Source organism: Manacus candei, unplaced genomic scaffold (genome assembly GCF_025592945.1).
Source record: "Manacus candei isolate 608988 ecotype Guabito, Panama unplaced genomic scaffold, ASM2559294v1 h1tg000573l, whole genome shotgun sequence".
NCBI classification, from domain to species: domain Eukaryota; kingdom Metazoa; phylum Chordata; class Aves; order Passeriformes; family Pipridae; genus Manacus; species Manacus candei.
This window is the reverse complement of record NW_026138621.1, coordinates 1-15144: the sequence shown is the minus strand read 5'-3', so window position 1 is coordinate 15144 and position 15144 is coordinate 1. Positions and strand designations below refer to the sequence as shown.

Sequence of the window (15144 nt, the reverse complement as noted above, 5' to 3'; positions counted from 1 at the left end):
CAATAAACGGGGGCAAAGACAGGGCTGAAATGTTTATTGGGGAGCAGCAGCGAAGCGGCGGGGGAGGGGCGGGAGCAGCCGGGGAGGGGGTGGGGGGCACCCGAACCCCCCCCTCCTTGGTCACTTGTCCTTGTGCTGGATCATGCCTTTGGCGATGAGGTCGGGAATCTCCACGGCCAGCCAGGGCCCCAGCTGTGGGGACAGGGGGGACCCCCGGGGGGGGACACCCCCGCTCTGTGTCACCATCCCCGCTCCCCCCGCCATGGGGGACACCCCCACCCTGTGTCACCCCCCCATCCAACGAGTGGCAGCCCCCCCACAATGTCAGATCCTCTCCCCTCAGTAGCACCCCCCACCCACCTCCAGGGGTGACACCTCCTACAGTGCCCCCCTCCTGGTGCCCCCCCAGGGGTGACACCCCCCAATGTCCCCTCCCGGAGCCCCCCCAGGGGTGACAACCCCCCAATATCCGCCCCCGCTCACCCCCAGGGCCATCAGATGGGCCAACCCGAATTTGGGGACGTTCCTGGCCCAGAGGGGCTTGAAATGGTCACTCAGGCAGATCTTGCCCCCCCTGGGAGGGTAAAAAGGAGCTGTCAGACCCCCCCTCCAGGTCCCTCCATCCCCCAGGAACCCCCCCAGCACTGAGACCCCCCCCCCCCAGCCCCAGAACCCAACTCCCCAGGACCCCCTTGGCCTCATGATCCCTTCCAGGACCCCCCCTCCCAAAATCTGGGCCCCCTCAGGACTCCCTCCCTCTCAGGACCCCTCCCCAGCCCCAGGACCTGCCCCCCCCCCCAAACCTCCTGGTGTCAGGATCCCCTCTAGGACTCCCTCCTCGAATTCTGGGCCCCCACCCAGGACTCCCTTGGCCTCAAGATCCCCTTCAGGACCCCGTCCCAAATTCTGGACCCCCCCCAGGGCCCCCCCTCTCCCCAAATCCCACCTGTACATCTTGGCCGTCTTCCCGTCCAGCTCCGGGATGGCGATTTCGGGGGCGGTTCCAGGGTAGGTCACCGGGATCTGGGGGGGTCCAGGGGGGATCTCAGCAACCTCAAGACCCCCTCCCCAACCCCCACCCCCCTCCACGACCCCCCCCCCTCACCTCAAACTCGATGGCAAACTCGTACTTGAGCAGCTCATGGATGTACCAGCACCTACCGAACCACCTGAGGCACGGAGGGGGGGATCCAGACACCCCCTCAGTCCCCAGGGACCCCCCCATCACCAGAACAGCCCCCCCAGGAGCTCCCCAACCCCCTCAGTCCCCAGGGACCCCCCCCATCAGACACCAGAGCAGAGCCCCAAGGACCCCCCCCATATCCCTCAGTCCCAGGGACCCCCACAATCATCAGAACAACCCCCCCAAGGGCCCAGAGACCCCTTCAGTCCCCAGGGACCCCCCTAATCACCAGAACAGCCCCCCCAAGACCCCCACATGTCCCTCAGTCCCCAGAGATCCCCCCCTAAGCACTGCAGCAACACCCCGAGGGGTCCCCCCAGCCCCTAAAACCCGGGGACACCCCCCCGGTGTGAACCCCCAGATCCCCCCCCCCGGTCGCCCCGGGCGTTGGGGGTCCCGTGAGCCCCCCAGGGGTGTGGGGGGGTCCCGGTGCCCCCCTTGGACCCACTTGGTGCCCTCGGGGTTGGACTCCAGGCGGAACCAGTCGTTGTCGGCCCGTTTGTTGTTCTCCACGTACTGCGGAGGGGGGACACGGGGGGGGGGGTCAGCGGGGGGGGGGCACCGGGAGCGGGAGGGACAGCGAGGGGGACACGGGGAATGGGGGGGGGTATTGGGGGGGCATTGGGGGTCATCAAAGAGAGGGACAGCGGGGGGGGACATCGTAGATGAGCTGGGGGGGCACAGGGTGGCGTACAGGGGAGTTGGGGTGGGGGGAAAACCTGGGAGCGACACTGAGGGGGCCGGGGGGGGACCGCGAGCGACCGGGTCCGGGGACGGGGGGAAACCGGACGGGGGGCGCACACCTGGGGAGAGAGGGGAGGGGGCCACGGCTGACCTGTATGAGCGCCCGGTACTCCTCGCGCAGCCGCTCAGCCCAACCCTCGCGGTCCCGCGGCCCCGCCGGCGCCCGAAGCAGCGGCAGCTCCGCCACCGCCCGACGCGCCGCCGCCTCCGCCATGGCCGGGCCACGCCGCCATCACACACCCCCGCCGGAAGTGACGTGGGGCCGCCGCCGAGCCCCGCGCCGCCATCTTGGGGAAGGGCCGGGGGGGGGGTGCCGCCATCTTGCGTAAGGGCACGCTCGGCCGCCGCCGCCATGTTTGGTGCTGGCAGGGATGAGGCTGTGGGGGCTCCGATGCCCTTGTGCCCCCCTCCCATCGGCCGCAGAGACCCCCCCCCCATCGGCCGCAGAGACCCCCCCTTCCTTCCCAGAATCAGGGATCCCCCCACAGCCTCAGGAACCCCTCCTGAGTCCCAGGCGCCGCGGGTGGGGAGATACTGCCATGTTGACTAAGGGCACGCTCGGGGCGTGGCGCCGTCGCCGCCATGTTTAGTGCTGGCAGAAATGAGTTTGCGGGGACTCAGCTTCGTTCGTGCCCCCCCCGCCAACAACAACACCTTCCCGGGGGGGTCCCACCGCCCCAGGGACCCCCCCCACAGCACCAGGGACATCCGCCAACCCCACTGACAGCCCCCCCCAGCATGAGGGACCCCGCCCCATCACAGCCCCAGAGACCATTCCATAGACCGGGGGACCCCCCCCCCCAGCTTCAGGGACCCCCCCAGTCCCACTGACAGCCCCTCACAGCATCAGGGACTCCCCCAACAGCCCCAGGGACCCCTCCAGTCCCACTGTCAAATCCTCATGGCATCAGGGACAACCCCCCCGCTCCCAGCAGCAGGGACCCCCCACCCCAGAACCAGGGACCCCTTGGTTTTATTAGGGGGTCCAATCCCACCACGAGGAGCTCAGGGTTTTACTGGAGGGTCCAATCCCACCACGAGGGGCTCAGGCTTTTATTGGGGGGCACAATGCCACAGTGGTGGGCTCAGGGCTTTATTGGGGGTCCATTGCCCGAAGGTCTCAGTGATGTATTCGGGGGTCCCATTTACGGGCTCAGGGCTTTATTGGGGGTCCCACAACGGGCTCAGCGTTTCCCTGGGGGTCCGTGCCCGGTGGTCTCGGCCCTCAGGCCTGCCCCTCGCTCTTGCCCAGGTCCAGCAGGGACGAGAAGAGCCCCAGGACGTTGCTCTTCAGCTCCTGTGCCAGCGGTGCCAGCTGCTTGTTGGCCCTGTCCAGGTACTGCCTGCGGGACAGGGGGCTGTGAGTGGAGCTGAGGGGCCTGGGGGGGGTCCCCAGCCCCCCCAGCTCCCCCAGGGAAGTGGAGTTTGGGGCCTGGGAAGGGAAGGAATGGGGATCCAGGGAGTTCCAGGGTCCAAGAAAAGGGGGGTCTGGGAGAGGAGGGATGGTCCGGAAAGGGGGAACGGGGGGTATGTGTGTGTGTTGGTGCAGGATAAGGGGGTGCAGGAGGGTCCTGGAGGTGGGGGGGGGGTACAAGGGGGTCCCTGTGTGTGGGAATGGGGGTTCAGGGGGTCCCAGTGCCAGATAAGGGGGTTCAGGGAGGTCCTGGTGCCCAGGAATGGGGGTTCAGGGGGTTTCCCATTCCCAGGAATGGGCGTTCAGGGGGGTCCTGGTGCCAGATGAGGGGATTCAGGGTGGCCCAGTGCCAGATAAGGGGGTGCAGGGGGATCCCAGTGCCAGATAAGGGGATTCAGGGTGGCCCAGTGCCAGATAAGGGGGTGCAGGGGGTTCCTGGTGCCAGATAAGGGGGTTCAGGGGGGTCCAGTGCCCGGGTCAGTGTGTTCAGGGTGCCCCTGGGGATGGATACTCGGGCTGGCCCCCCGGGATGGGCCCCCCCAGGATGCCCCCCACGCCCCCATACTCGGCCTGGCTGCGGAGCTGCTCCGCCTGCAGCTTCTGGGGCAGCTCCCGGGTCATGAAGTCGCTCAGGGACTGGAAGTGGCGGCTGAAGAAGTCGGTGGCTTCGGGGGCGGCTTCGGGGGTGTCACCCTCGGGGGCCTCCCGCCGGACCAGGGCGGCCCCGAGGTGGGCACAGAGCAGGAGCAGGAGGGCGACCAGGGGGGCTCTCATGGCTGGGGGACAGGGGGGGACACGGGGCTGGGACATGGTGGGGGAGGGACCCCCAACTCCCAGTCCTGACCCACCCATGGCAGGGGTGGGACCCCCACCCCATCCCGGCCCCACAGGAGCTTCCAACCCCCCTATCCCACCCCAGCCCAGCCCCACAGGGTCTTCCAACCCTACCCTGGCCCCACAGGACCTTCCAACTCCCCATCCCACCCCATTCCTGACCCATGGGGCCTTCCAATCTCATCCCACCCCATTCCACCCCATCCCTGACCCACAGGACCTTCCCACTCCCCATTCGACCCCATCCCGGCCCCACAGCCCCATCCCATCCCTGACCCACAGCGTGGATGTCCCCTCCCTGCCCCATCCCTGCCCCACAGCCCCATTCCTGCCCCACACCCCCCTCTCCAGCCCCACCCGTGTCCCATCCCTGCCCCACAGCCCCATTCCTGCCCCACGTCCCCCTCCAGCCCCATTCTCCCCCCCCCTTTCCTGTGCAAAACTCCCCTCCAGTCTCATCCCACCCGTCTCCCACCACATCCCACCCCATTCCAGACCCTACACCCCCCTGCCACCCCCTCTCACCCCCATCTCACCCCACTCCTGACCCCACACTCCCCTCCCCGTTCCCCCCCCCAGCCCCCGCTCACCTGTTCAGGTGCAGGTTCAGTTTTGGGGTCGCCCCTGGGCCCCGTTTATATCCCCCCGCAGCCCCCGCCCCCCCGGCTGGGCAAACACTGCGGGGCCGAGGGGACATCGCGGGGGGGGCCCCTTGTCCCACTCCCACCCCCCGGGCTGTCCCCCTGTCCCCAGGGGCGGGGCGGGGGGGACGCGATGGCCCCGCGGGGTTGGGCTGGGGGGCGAAGGTCGTCGCCCACCGTGTCACTGACCCTCGACCCCCCCGTGGGGGGACAGCGGGGACACCCCGGGCTGGGGACAAAGGGCGGGTGGTGGTGGCAGCGGGGGACAAGAGGGCGGAGTCCCCCCTGGGCACCGAGGGGCCCTGCCAGGACAGGGATGGGGACAAGGGACAGGAACGGGGGGGACAGGGATGGGGACAAGGGACAGGGACATGGGGAAGGTCCTGCGTGGGATTGGGGGCAGAGGGGACACAAGGAGGGGACGTGAGGGACACGGCCAGGAGGGGACGGGGAGGTGGGGAGGGGACAGGGGGACACGAGGGGACCAGGGATGTGGGGAGGGGACACGAGGAGGGACATGGGACAGAAGTGGGTTTTGGGGCAGGGGGGACATGTGACAGCGATGGGTTTTGGGACCGGAGTGGATTTTGGAATGGGGGGTCCAGATATGCGGGGAGGAGATAGGGGGGGACACGGGCCATCCAGGGATGCGGAGAGGTGACACAGGGGGGACATGGCGGGAGCAGTACACGCGGTGGGAGCGCGGGGAGGGGGGACGGGCAAGGATTGGGGGACACGCGTGACAAGCGTGTGGGGGGCGGAACGCGGCAGCCCCGGAACGCCTCCGCGCGCGGCCGCGGGTCCCCGGGGGGGTCACATTCCATGGCAGCCCCGCCCCCCCGCTCGGCCAATGGGGCGGCGCGCTCTGCCCTCAGCCAAGATGGCGGCGGTGCCCCCCGTGAAGCCGCTCCGGGCGGCACCGCCCGCGGCCGCGATGGCGGCGGGCGGGGGGGGCCCGTAGGGGCCATGGGGAACGCGGCGGGTCGGGCCCCGCGGCGGGGGGAGCCCCGCGGGAACCCCGGCAGCTTCGACGAGCTCCACCGCCTCTGCAAAGGTGCGCCCGGGGCACCGCGGCCACCGGGGAGGGGGCGCACGGCGCGGGCGAGGGGTCACCGGGGGTGGGGGACACTGGGGGGCGTTGAGGGAGGGGGACACTGGGGGGCACTGGGGGCATTGGGGGGGACACACTGGATTTGAGAGGGCACCGGAGTTGGGGGGGGATACCGGGGTTGAGGGGACACCCGGGGGGGGCACCGTGGGTGGGGGGTATTGAGGGGGGCGACACTGGGAGGCACCGGGGGGCACCAGAACTATGGGGACACCAGGGAGGGGGGTGACACTGGGGCTGAGGGGACACTGGGGTCACGAGGGGTACTGGGGGACACCAGGGCGTGGGGGATACCGGGGGTGGCAGCTGTGTCCCAAGGGGGGCTGTGGTGTCCCCAGGGGGGGCTCTGGGTGTCCCCAGGAGGTGACAGCCCTTTCAGGGGGGGCTGGGGGTGCCCTGGGGGGGTGACAGCCGTGTCCCCAGGGAGGTGACAGCCCTGTCCCCCCCAGAGGTGTTCCCGCTGCAGATGGAGGGGGGTGAAGCTGATCGTCACCAAGACCCTGAGCAGCCACTTCCAGGTCAGGGTGGGGGACACAGGGACTGTGGAGGGGGGGCTGTGACCCCCCCTGGGCTGTCCCCTGACCCCCCCCCGTCCCCACAGGTGACACACACAGTGCACATGAGCACCCTGGGCCCCTCTGGGTACCGCTTCAATGCCACCTTCGTGGGGGACCGGCAGCTCAGCCCCACCGAGGTGACAACGCGGGTGGCACTGGGGTGGCCCCGGGGTCCTTTGATGGTTTGGGGTGGCCCCAGGTGACCCTGGGATGGTTGGTGATCTATCCTGAGGGGTCTTGGGTGACAGGTGGTCCTGGCGTGGCGGGTGGTCTCAGGGTGGCTCTGGTGGGTCTCAGGGTGGTGAGTGACCCCAGGGTGGCCAGTGGCCTTGGGGTCATTGGTGGCCTTGGGATTCTGGGTGGTCCTAGGTGACCCCAGGGTGGTTGGTGGCCTCGGATCATTGGTGGCCTCGGGGTCATTGATGGCCCTGGGGTTGTGGGTGGTCGCAGGTGACCCAGGGTGGTTGATGGCCTTGGGGTCATTGGTGGCCTCGGGATCATCGGTGATGGTGATGCCCCACAACGGGAGCATTTGGGTGACACCGAAGTGCCACCAGCCCAGATGGGGACATTCCCTCCCAACCAGGGCCGGGAGGGGGTGTCCCCGTCCCCCCTGACCCCCCCCTTCCCCCGTGGTGTCCCCAAGGTGTTCCCCACCCTGGTTGGGGACATGGACAGCGCCGGGAGCCTCAACGCGCAGGCCCTTCACCTGCTGGGGGAGGCGGCTGCGGGTCAAGGCCGTGTTCCAGGTGAGCCTGGGCGGGGTGCGTGGGGGGGGGGATCACACCCAAGTTAGGGGGGTCTCTAGCGACCCTCCCTCCCCCCCGGTGTCCCCCTGTGCCCCCGCAGAGCCACCAGGCCAAGTTCGTGACGTGGCAGTTCGACGGCGGAGTACCGCGGCGACGACTGCACGGCCACGCTCACGCTGGGCAACCCCGACGTGCTGGGCGGCTCCGGTGAGCTGGGAGGGGCTTCCCCCCCCCCCCCGCCCCTCACCTTCCTCCATAACCCCCCCCCCTCCCCGCCACGCTGAGCCTGAGCCCGGGCTGTCCCCCGTGCTGTCCCCGCAGTGATCGTGGTGGCCCATTTCCTGCAGAGCGTCACCGCCCGCCTGGTGCTGGGGGGGGGAGCTCGTGTACCACCGGCGCCCCGGCGAGGAGGGGGCCATCCTCACGCTGGCTGGCAAATACACGGGTAAGGGGGGCACCCCGGGGGGGATGCCACCCCCCTCCCTACAAATCTGGGGGACACCCCAGCACTCCTGTCCCCCCCACCCCCCCCCCACCTCGTGCTGTCTGTCTCTGTTGCAGCCCCTAAGTGGGTGACGACGCTCAACGTGGGCTACGGGGGGGCCCACGCCAGCTACTACCACCGGGCCAACGAGCAGGTGGGTGCCCCCCACGGTGTGCCCGCGGCGTGCCCGCGGTGTGCCCGTGCCCCCCCCTGACCTCTGTGCCCTCCCCTCACCCAGGTGCAGGTCGGGGTTGGAGCTGGAGGCCAACACGCGGCTGCAGGAGACGACCTTCGCCTTCGGGTACCAGCTCAACCTGCCCCGCGCCAACGTCGTCTTCAGAGGTGGGCGAGGCCCCCGTTATCCTGGCTGACCCCACCCTGTGCCCCCCTCCTGGTGCTCACCCCCCTCATCTCGTGCCCCCCCCCCCCCCCAGGGCTCCTGGACAGCAATTGGAGCGTGGGGGGGGTTGCTGGAGAAGAAGTTGCCCCCCTTGCCCGTCACGCTGGCCCTGGGCGCCTTCCTGAACCACTGGAGGAACCGGTTCCACTGCGGCTTCAGCGTCACCGTGGGCTGAGGGCACGGGGGGCACAGTGGGCACAGGGGGCACAGGGGGCACTGTCCTGCTCAGGGAGCCACCGGGCCTGGCCCCGGGGGGGCCACAGGGACGCCACGGCCTTGGGGACACCGTGTGACAGCACGGGGGGGGCCCGTTGTCCCCCGTGCCACCACGTGGGGGTGGCTGCTGCGGGTCCCTGGGTGGGGGGGCCGGGGGTTCCCGTTGTCCCCACGGTGCCACCCGGCCGTGCCTCAGTTCCCCCCCCAGGTGACACACGGGCTGGCTCCGGGGGGGGCCTGGTTAAATAAAGGAGCTTTACTCTGTCCCCCGTGGTGGCACTTGGGGACCGGGGGGGGTGCCACCCCGGCGGGGGGTCAGCTGATGATCTCGGAGAGCAGGGGGGTCATGGAGGACAGGTCGTGGATGTGCAGGATCTGCCGCGTGTTCTCCGCCTTCAGCGTCTGCAGCTCCGTCAGCAGCAGCAGCAGCTTCGGGTACAGGAACCTGGGGAAGGGGAGGGTGAGGGACACGCCTGGTGGCTGTCCCTGCCACCCTGGGGACGCTGCCACCCCGCTCTGGGCACCCACCTGCCCTCGGGGTGCCGGTGGTCGATGTAGCTCTTGAGGGTCAGGGCCACCTTCTCCTGGAACTGGTCGATGAGGTCGCGCTGGGCGATGTCGGCGTGGCCTGGGCGGGGAGAGGGGACATCAGCGGGGCCCTGGGGATACCCAGCTGTCCCCCCGTGCCCCCCAGTGTGGCACCCACCTGGGGAGAAGAGCAGCAAGGCCTGGAGCAGGGCGTACTCGGCCTCGTGCAGGTGCAGCCGCCTCAGGCTCTCATGGAACTTGAGCAGCGGCTCCAGGTAGACCTGCTGGAACCCGGCTTTGGGGGGGCACAGGGGGGTGACAGGAGGGTTGACAGGGTGACCCGGGAGGGGCACAGGGCCGTCCCCACACCCCCCCCAGGCGTCCCCAAGGTCCGTACCCAGTGCCCCGTCGCGGATGGTGTAGCAGTGCTGGCCGCACTCCCACACCTTGGTGGTGGCGTTGAAGACGGTGTTGAAGCGGATCTGGCAGATCTGCAGCGTGGCCCCTTTCAGCAGCGAGATCTGGGTGTCCACGGGCAAACTCCTGGGGGTGGGGGGGCGCGAGGGGACGTCACCGGGGTGGCACAGGATGGCCCAGCCCCGTGGGTGCCCCCCCCAGACGCGCCCACCTGAAGACGGGGATCTCCTTGGCGAACTTGATGACCTGCTGGATCATGAAGGTGCTCATGTCGGCGAAGTGGGGCATGCATCGAGAAACACGTCGGGCAGCACGTCCTCGTCCTCCGTGGGGGGTGGCAGAGGAGGGGGGGACCCCCCCCCCGGCCACCCCCGGCCCGGGGGATCTGGGGATGTACAGACGCACGGCGGGCTGGGGGGACAGGGGGACAGTCAGGGTGGGGGGGCACCCGTGGGACAGTCAGGGTGCACGTGGGGACAGTTGGGGCACCTGTGGGGACAGTTGGGACACCCGTGGGACAGTCAGGGTGCACGTGGGGACAGCTGGGACACCCATGGAGACAGATGGGGCACCCGTGGGGACAGTTGGAGTGCACATTGGGGACAGTCAGGACACCCATGGGGCAGTTGGAGCACCCACAGGGACAGTTGGGGTGCACATGGGGACAGTTGGGGCACCCGTGGGGACATTTGGGACACCCGTGGGACAGTCAGGGTGCACGTGGGGACATTTGGGACACCCATGGAGACAGATGGGGCACCCGTGGGGACAGTTGGGTCACCCACAGGGACAACTGGGGCACCCGTGGGGACAGTCAAGGTGCACATGGGGACAGTTGGGGTGCACATGGGGACAGTTGGGGTGCACATGGGGACAGTCAGGACACCCCTGGGAACCCCAGGGCACCCACGGGCACAGCTGGGCCACCCACAGGGATGGGCAGGGCCCCCGTGGGGACAGCGGGGTCACCTGCAGGGACAGCCAGGGCACCCGTGGACGCAGTGGGGTTGCCCGTGGGCACTGTGGGGTCACCCGTGGGCGCAGTGGGGTCCCTGGAGCCCCCCCCTCACCCAGTAGTGGGTGAACTGGGAGAAGCTGGAGTCGAAGGTTCGCTGGTGGGCGGCGATGAGGAGGTCGATGAGCTCCTGCTGCTCGGCCGTGAGCCCCCCGGGCTGTCCCCCGGGCTGTCCCCCGGGCTGTCCCCGCTGTTCCCGCAGCGCCCGCCGCCGCCGCAGCGCCTCCTCCGACATGATCACTGCCCGCGGCACCGTCACCGCCGCCACCCCCGCCACGGGCACCGGGGGCGGCGGCGGCAGCGACCAGAGACACCGGCCCCCCCGTCCCCACCCTGCCGCACCCCCCCGCTACCCCCTCTGTGACCCGTCCCTTGCTGTCCCCTCCCCTGCCACCCCACCCAGGCCGCTCCTCTCTGTCCCAGGTCTCCCTCTTCCCCCCTCCAGGTCCCCTTTATCCACCCCACACATCCTCCCTCTTCCCCCCGCGCGTCCCCCGTGTCCCCCCGCTGTCCCCGTGCCGTGTCCCTCCCTCCTCCCGGCTGTCCCCTGTGTCACCCCCTCCCTCCCTCTGTCCCATGACCCCCCCTTGTCCCCTCCTCGTCCCCTTTATCCCACCCAGGTGCTGCCCCTCTTCCTCCTGGGTCTCCCTGGGTCCCTCCATCTCTGCCACCCCCTTGCTGTCCCCGTGCCGTGTCCCAGCTGTCCCCTGTGTCACCCCATCCCTCCCTCTGTCCCAGGTCCCCCCTTGTCCCTCCAGGTCCCCTTTATCCCCCCACGTCCCCCTTCTCTCCCGCCGTGTCCCCGTTGTGCCCCCCCATCCCCTGCCCCCCCGGGTGTCCCCCCGTGTCACTCACTGTCCCTCCTCATGCCCACGTCGAGGCACTTCTGGAGGCGACAGGCCTGGCACTGCCTCCTCTTGGCCTTGGTGACGGGGCAGCGCCGGGCCAGGGGGCAGCTGTACCGGACCCCCTTGAGGATGGAGCGTCTGGGGGGGCACCGGCGCTGTCACCGCGTGTCCCCGGGGGGGCACGGGGCCAGCGGGGGCTGGGGGTGTCACCTCTGTCACCTGGACTCGCTGGGTGACCCCGTGCTTGTGCCACCCAGTCCCCCCCAGTCCGTGGGACTGTCCTGTGCTGTCCCTTCTCATCCCATCCCAGTTCATCCTGGCCCATCCCACCCCGTAGTGTCCCTTTACATCCTGTCACCCCCTGTCCAGCTTGTCCCCTACTTCCCCCCACCATGTCCCCTCATCCCACCCCATTTCTTCCCTTCCCATCCCATCCCATCCCATCCCATCCCATCCCATCCCATCCCATCCCATCCCATCTTGTCCTTTTCCCATCCTGTTTGTCCCATCCTGCCTCGTCCCTTTGTCCCATCCCATTTCATTCCATCTTGTCCCATCCCACCCCACCTTGTCCCCCACCTCACCCCACCCTGTCCCCTTGTGCCATCCCATCCCACTCTCCCCATCCCATCCTGCTCATCCATCCCATCCCACACTGTCCCTTTGTCCCACCCCACCCCACCCCACCCCATCCCATCCCCTCCCATCCATCCCATCCCATCCCACCCCACCCCATCCCATCCCATCCCATCCCACTTTCACCATCCCACCCCACCCCATCCCCTCCCATCCATCCCATCCCATCCCATCCCATCCCATCCCCTCCATTCCCGCCTCATCCCCCCTTTCCCCCCCATCCCCGGTGCCCCCCCCGGTGCCCCCCACCTGAAGAAGCCCTTGCAGCCCTCGCAGCTCAGCACGTGGAAGTGGTACCCGTTGGCCCTGTCCCCGCACACGGCGCACACCTTGTCCTCGGTGGGCTCCGGGTCCCCTCCCCGCTCCGGGTCCCCCGGGGGGTCGCGGGGTCCCTGCGGGGGGGCGGGGGCTGCACTCGGAGTCCGAGGAGCTGGGCAGGGACATGGCTGGGGACAGACGGACACGGGGACAGCGGGGGGGGGGTGGGGAGGTGTGTGACACGTCCCCTCGGAGCCGCGGTGTCCCCGCACCCCGTGCTGTGTCACCCTTGTGTGTGTGTGTCTGTGTGTCTGTGTGTGTCTGTGTGTGTGTCTGTGTGTCTGTGTGTCTGTGTGTGTGTCTGTGTGTGTCCCTCAGTCCCCGGTCCCCGCGGGACTGCCCGTGTGACACCCCCGAGGGCGCCCGGTGCCCCCCGGTGACGGGCGATTGTCCCCACCAAGTGAGGGGACACCTGGACCCTGTGTGTCCCTCCGGTCCCCACGTGTCCCCTCCGGTCCCCGCGTGTCCCCTCCGGTCCCCGTGAGTCCCCGTCAGTCCCTGAGTGTCCCCTCCGGTCCCCGTGAGTCCCCGTCAGTCCCTGAGTGTCCCCGCCGGTCCCTGTGAGTCCCTGTCAGTGCCGGTACCTGACCCGGTGCCCCCCATTGACAGGGGATTGTCCCCAAGCAGTGAGGGGACACCCAGTCCCCGCAGGTCCCCCCCGGTCCCTGAGTGTCCCCTTCAGTCCCCGAGTGTCCCCACCGGTCCCTGAGTGTCCCCACCGGTCCCCGTGTGTCCCTACCAGTCCTGAGTGTCCCCACTGGTCCCTGAGTGTCCCCGCCGGTCCCTGAGTGTCCCCTCCGGTCCCTGAGTGTCCCCGCCGGTCCCAGGCAGAGCCCCGTGGAGTTTGAACCTTGAACTTGAGCTGTGACAGGCGGGGACAGAGCGCGGGGCGGGGAGGGGACAGATGGCACCGGGGAGGGGGGGGAGGACGGGACAGACACACGGCGCGGGGGGACAAGTGGGGACAGGAGAGGACAGGTATGGCAGGGGACAGGCAGGGGACAGACGGACACGGGCACAGACTGACATAGAGGTGACAGACAAGGGACAGGCAGGGGACAGACACCCCGTGTCCCCCCAAGCCCCCCGTGTCCCTCCACATCCTCTCGTGTCCCCCCAAATCTCTCGTGTCCCCCCAAGCCCCCATGCCCCCCATGCCCCCCCCCCGTGTCCCCCCAAGCCCCCCGTGTCCCTCCACATCCTCTCGTGTCCCCCCAAATCTCTCGTGGCCCCCCAAGCCCCCCACGGCCCCCCACGGCCCCCCCGTGTCAACCCAAGCCCCCAAAGCCCCGCGATGTCCCCCGTGCCCCCCCCGAGGGGTCGAGGTTGGAGGGGGGGGGGGGGGGACACCCCCCAAAAAGGGGAGGGCGTGTCCCCGGCCCCGCCCTCGCTCCCCATTGGCTGCGCTCGGCTGTCAATCAGCCCCGCCCCTATAAAAGGAGCGGGGTGGGGGGGCGCGGGTCCCGCAGAGCGAGAGCGGGCCGCGGGCCCAGGAGGACATGAGCGAGGTGGGGGGGCTCGGGGGGGTCCGCTCAGGTCAGAAAAAACCAGACCGAGGGGGTTTCCCCCTTTTCCCGCTGTTTTGAGCGTCTGGGAATGGGAATTGGGGCAGGATGCTGCGGCTGGAGGTTGGGGGGACCCGGGGATGGTGGGGGGGACCCCGGAGCCCCCCTCGGTCCCCAGCACAGCCCCCACGAGCCCCGCTCCGGCCGGAGGTTGGGGGGGACCGCGGGGGACAATGGGGGGGGACCTTGGGGACAGCGGAGCCCCCGTGTCACCCCCCCCGGCCCCCTTCTCTCCACAGCGCAGCCCCCATGACCCCCCCTCGGCGGCGGAGGCCCCCGGAGGGCAGGAGGAAGGTGAGGACCCCCCGACACGCGTGGGGGGCGCCCCGCGGGGTGTCCTGTCACCCGTGTCACCGCTGCCCCCGCCCGGGACCCCCCCCTGTCCCCAGAGCCCCCATGGTCTGTGTCCAGCCAGTGAGGGGGGGGGCACCGGGGTGGATTTGGGGACCTGCTCTGCCCTTCCCTTGTCCCCGGGCTGGGGGTGACCCTCTGGGAGGGGCCAGGTTGTCCTCTGGGGGGTGGCGATGTCCCTCCTGGATGTACCCGGTGGTCCCCGGGGTGAGTCTGGGGGGTGCCAGGCTGTCCCTTGGGGGTGCCAGGCTGTCCCTTAGGGGTGCCGGGCTGTCCCCTGGGGGGTGGCGATGTCCCCCCCGGATGTACCCGGCGGTCCCCCGGGTGACCCTGGGGGTACTAGGCTGTCCCTTGGGGGTGCCAGGCTGTCCCTTGGGGGTGCCAGGTTGTCCCCAGGGCAGCTCCTGTCCTGTCCCCCCCCCCCCCTCCTTTGCCCCCCGCAGCCAAGACCGGCGACCCCAAGAAGGAGGAGGAGGAGGAGGAGGAGGAGATCGACATCGACCTGAGCGCGCCCGAGACGGAGCGCGCGGCGCTCGCCATCCAGGGCAAATTCCGCAAATTCCAGAAGAGGAAGAAGGAGTCGGGGCCCTGAGGGGGGGGGTCCTGGGACCCCCAACCCGCGCGGGGACCCCCCACCACCCCCCATGGGGAGGGTCCCGCCCTGACTTCCGCCCTGACTTCGCCACGCGACGGCGCCGGGGAAGGGGGGTCGAGCCTTCCCGGGACCCCCCCCCGGGTGACACGGGGGGTCCGTGGGGGGGCACAGCCGGGTGTCCCCCCGGAGGGGAGGTGGCCCTCGCGCGAGGGGGTGGAAAGAGCCCCCCCAATTCCCCGGGGATCGCCCCGTTTCTGTGATGGCGGGGGGGGGGACGACATCGGTGTCCCCAAGCCAGGGGAGCCCCTGTCCCACCCCAGAGGTGGGACCCGCCGCGGGGGAGGAGGGGCGGAGACGGGTCTCGCCGCAGCCCCCCACGGGAAATTTGGGGTCCCCCATCCCCTCCCCACCCTCCTGTCACTGTCCCCTCCCCACTCTCCTGTCACTGTTTCCCCCCCCTCCCCCGGGGGGGCTTTTTTAGCACGTCAGAGAATAAACTGTGAGGAAGAGGAGGGTGGGGTGTGGTTTTGGGGGGTGTCCC

General features: G+C 69.8%; 4 protein-coding genes and 1 long non-coding RNA gene across 5 annotated transcripts; 2 read left to right on the top strand and 3 right to left on the bottom strand.

Annotated features, from left to right (window-relative positions):
• Positions 1–17: 17 nt before the first annotated feature.
• Positions 18–2184, bottom strand: UFC1 (ubiquitin-fold modifier conjugating enzyme 1). The gene is made up of 6 exons (XM_051776646.1): positions 2019–2184; positions 1632–1699; positions 1106–1169; positions 947–1023; positions 484–574; positions 18–192 (listed from the first exon to the last, which is right to left on the bottom strand). Exons 1-6 carry the CDS (start codon positions 2139–2141, stop codon positions 121–123), a joined length of 495 nt encoding a protein of 164 aa, XP_051632606.1. The 5' UTR covers positions 2142–2184; the 3' UTR covers positions 18–120.
• Positions 2185–2938: 754 nt separating this feature from the next.
• On the bottom strand, positions 2939–4907 carry LOC127466044 (apolipoprotein A-II-like). Its single transcript, XM_051776649.1, has 3 exons — positions 4766–4907; positions 3907–4117; positions 2939–3270 (listed from the first exon to the last, which is right to left on the bottom strand). The coding sequence occupies exons 2-3, from the start codon at positions 4113–4115 to the stop codon at positions 3153–3155; spliced, it is 327 nt and encodes a 108-aa protein (XP_051632609.1). The 5' UTR covers positions 4116–4117; positions 4766–4907; the 3' UTR covers positions 2939–3152.
• Positions 4908–5062: 155 nt separating this feature from the next.
• Positions 5063–8419, top strand: TOMM40L (translocase of outer mitochondrial membrane 40 like). The gene is given in 15 exon segments (XM_051776648.1): positions 5063–5870; positions 6374–6396; positions 6398–6442; positions 6526–6618; positions 7128–7202; positions 7204–7230; positions 7331–7369; positions 7371–7437; positions 7552–7601; positions 7603–7675; positions 7792–7868; positions 7953–7967; positions 7969–8056; positions 8149–8183; positions 8185–8419. Coding segments are annotated over 15 exon segments (1044 nt in total). The 5' UTR covers positions 5063–5638; the 3' UTR covers positions 8290–8419.
• Positions 8420–8568: 149 nt separating this feature from the next.
• Positions 8569–13029, bottom strand: NR1I3 (nuclear receptor subfamily 1 group I member 3; the record flags this gene model as incomplete). The annotated part of the gene is given in 11 exon segments (XM_051776650.1): positions 8569–8775; positions 8859–8958; positions 9037–9153; positions 9256–9401; positions 9487–9569; positions 9572–9602; positions 9604–9686; positions 10346–10530; positions 11146–11276; positions 12024–12220; positions 12832–13029. Coding segments are annotated over 11 exon segments (1401 nt in total), but the record flags the coding sequence as incomplete, so codon positions are not given.
• Positions 13030–13040: 11 nt separating this feature from the next.
• LOC127466042 (uncharacterized) lies at positions 13041–14508 on the top strand. Its single transcript, XR_007902581.1, has 3 exons — positions 13041–13070; positions 13897–13951; positions 14452–14508. It is a non-coding gene; the product is annotated as an uncharacterized LOC127466042 (long non-coding RNA).
• The last annotated feature ends 636 nt before the right edge of the window (positions 14509–15144 follow it).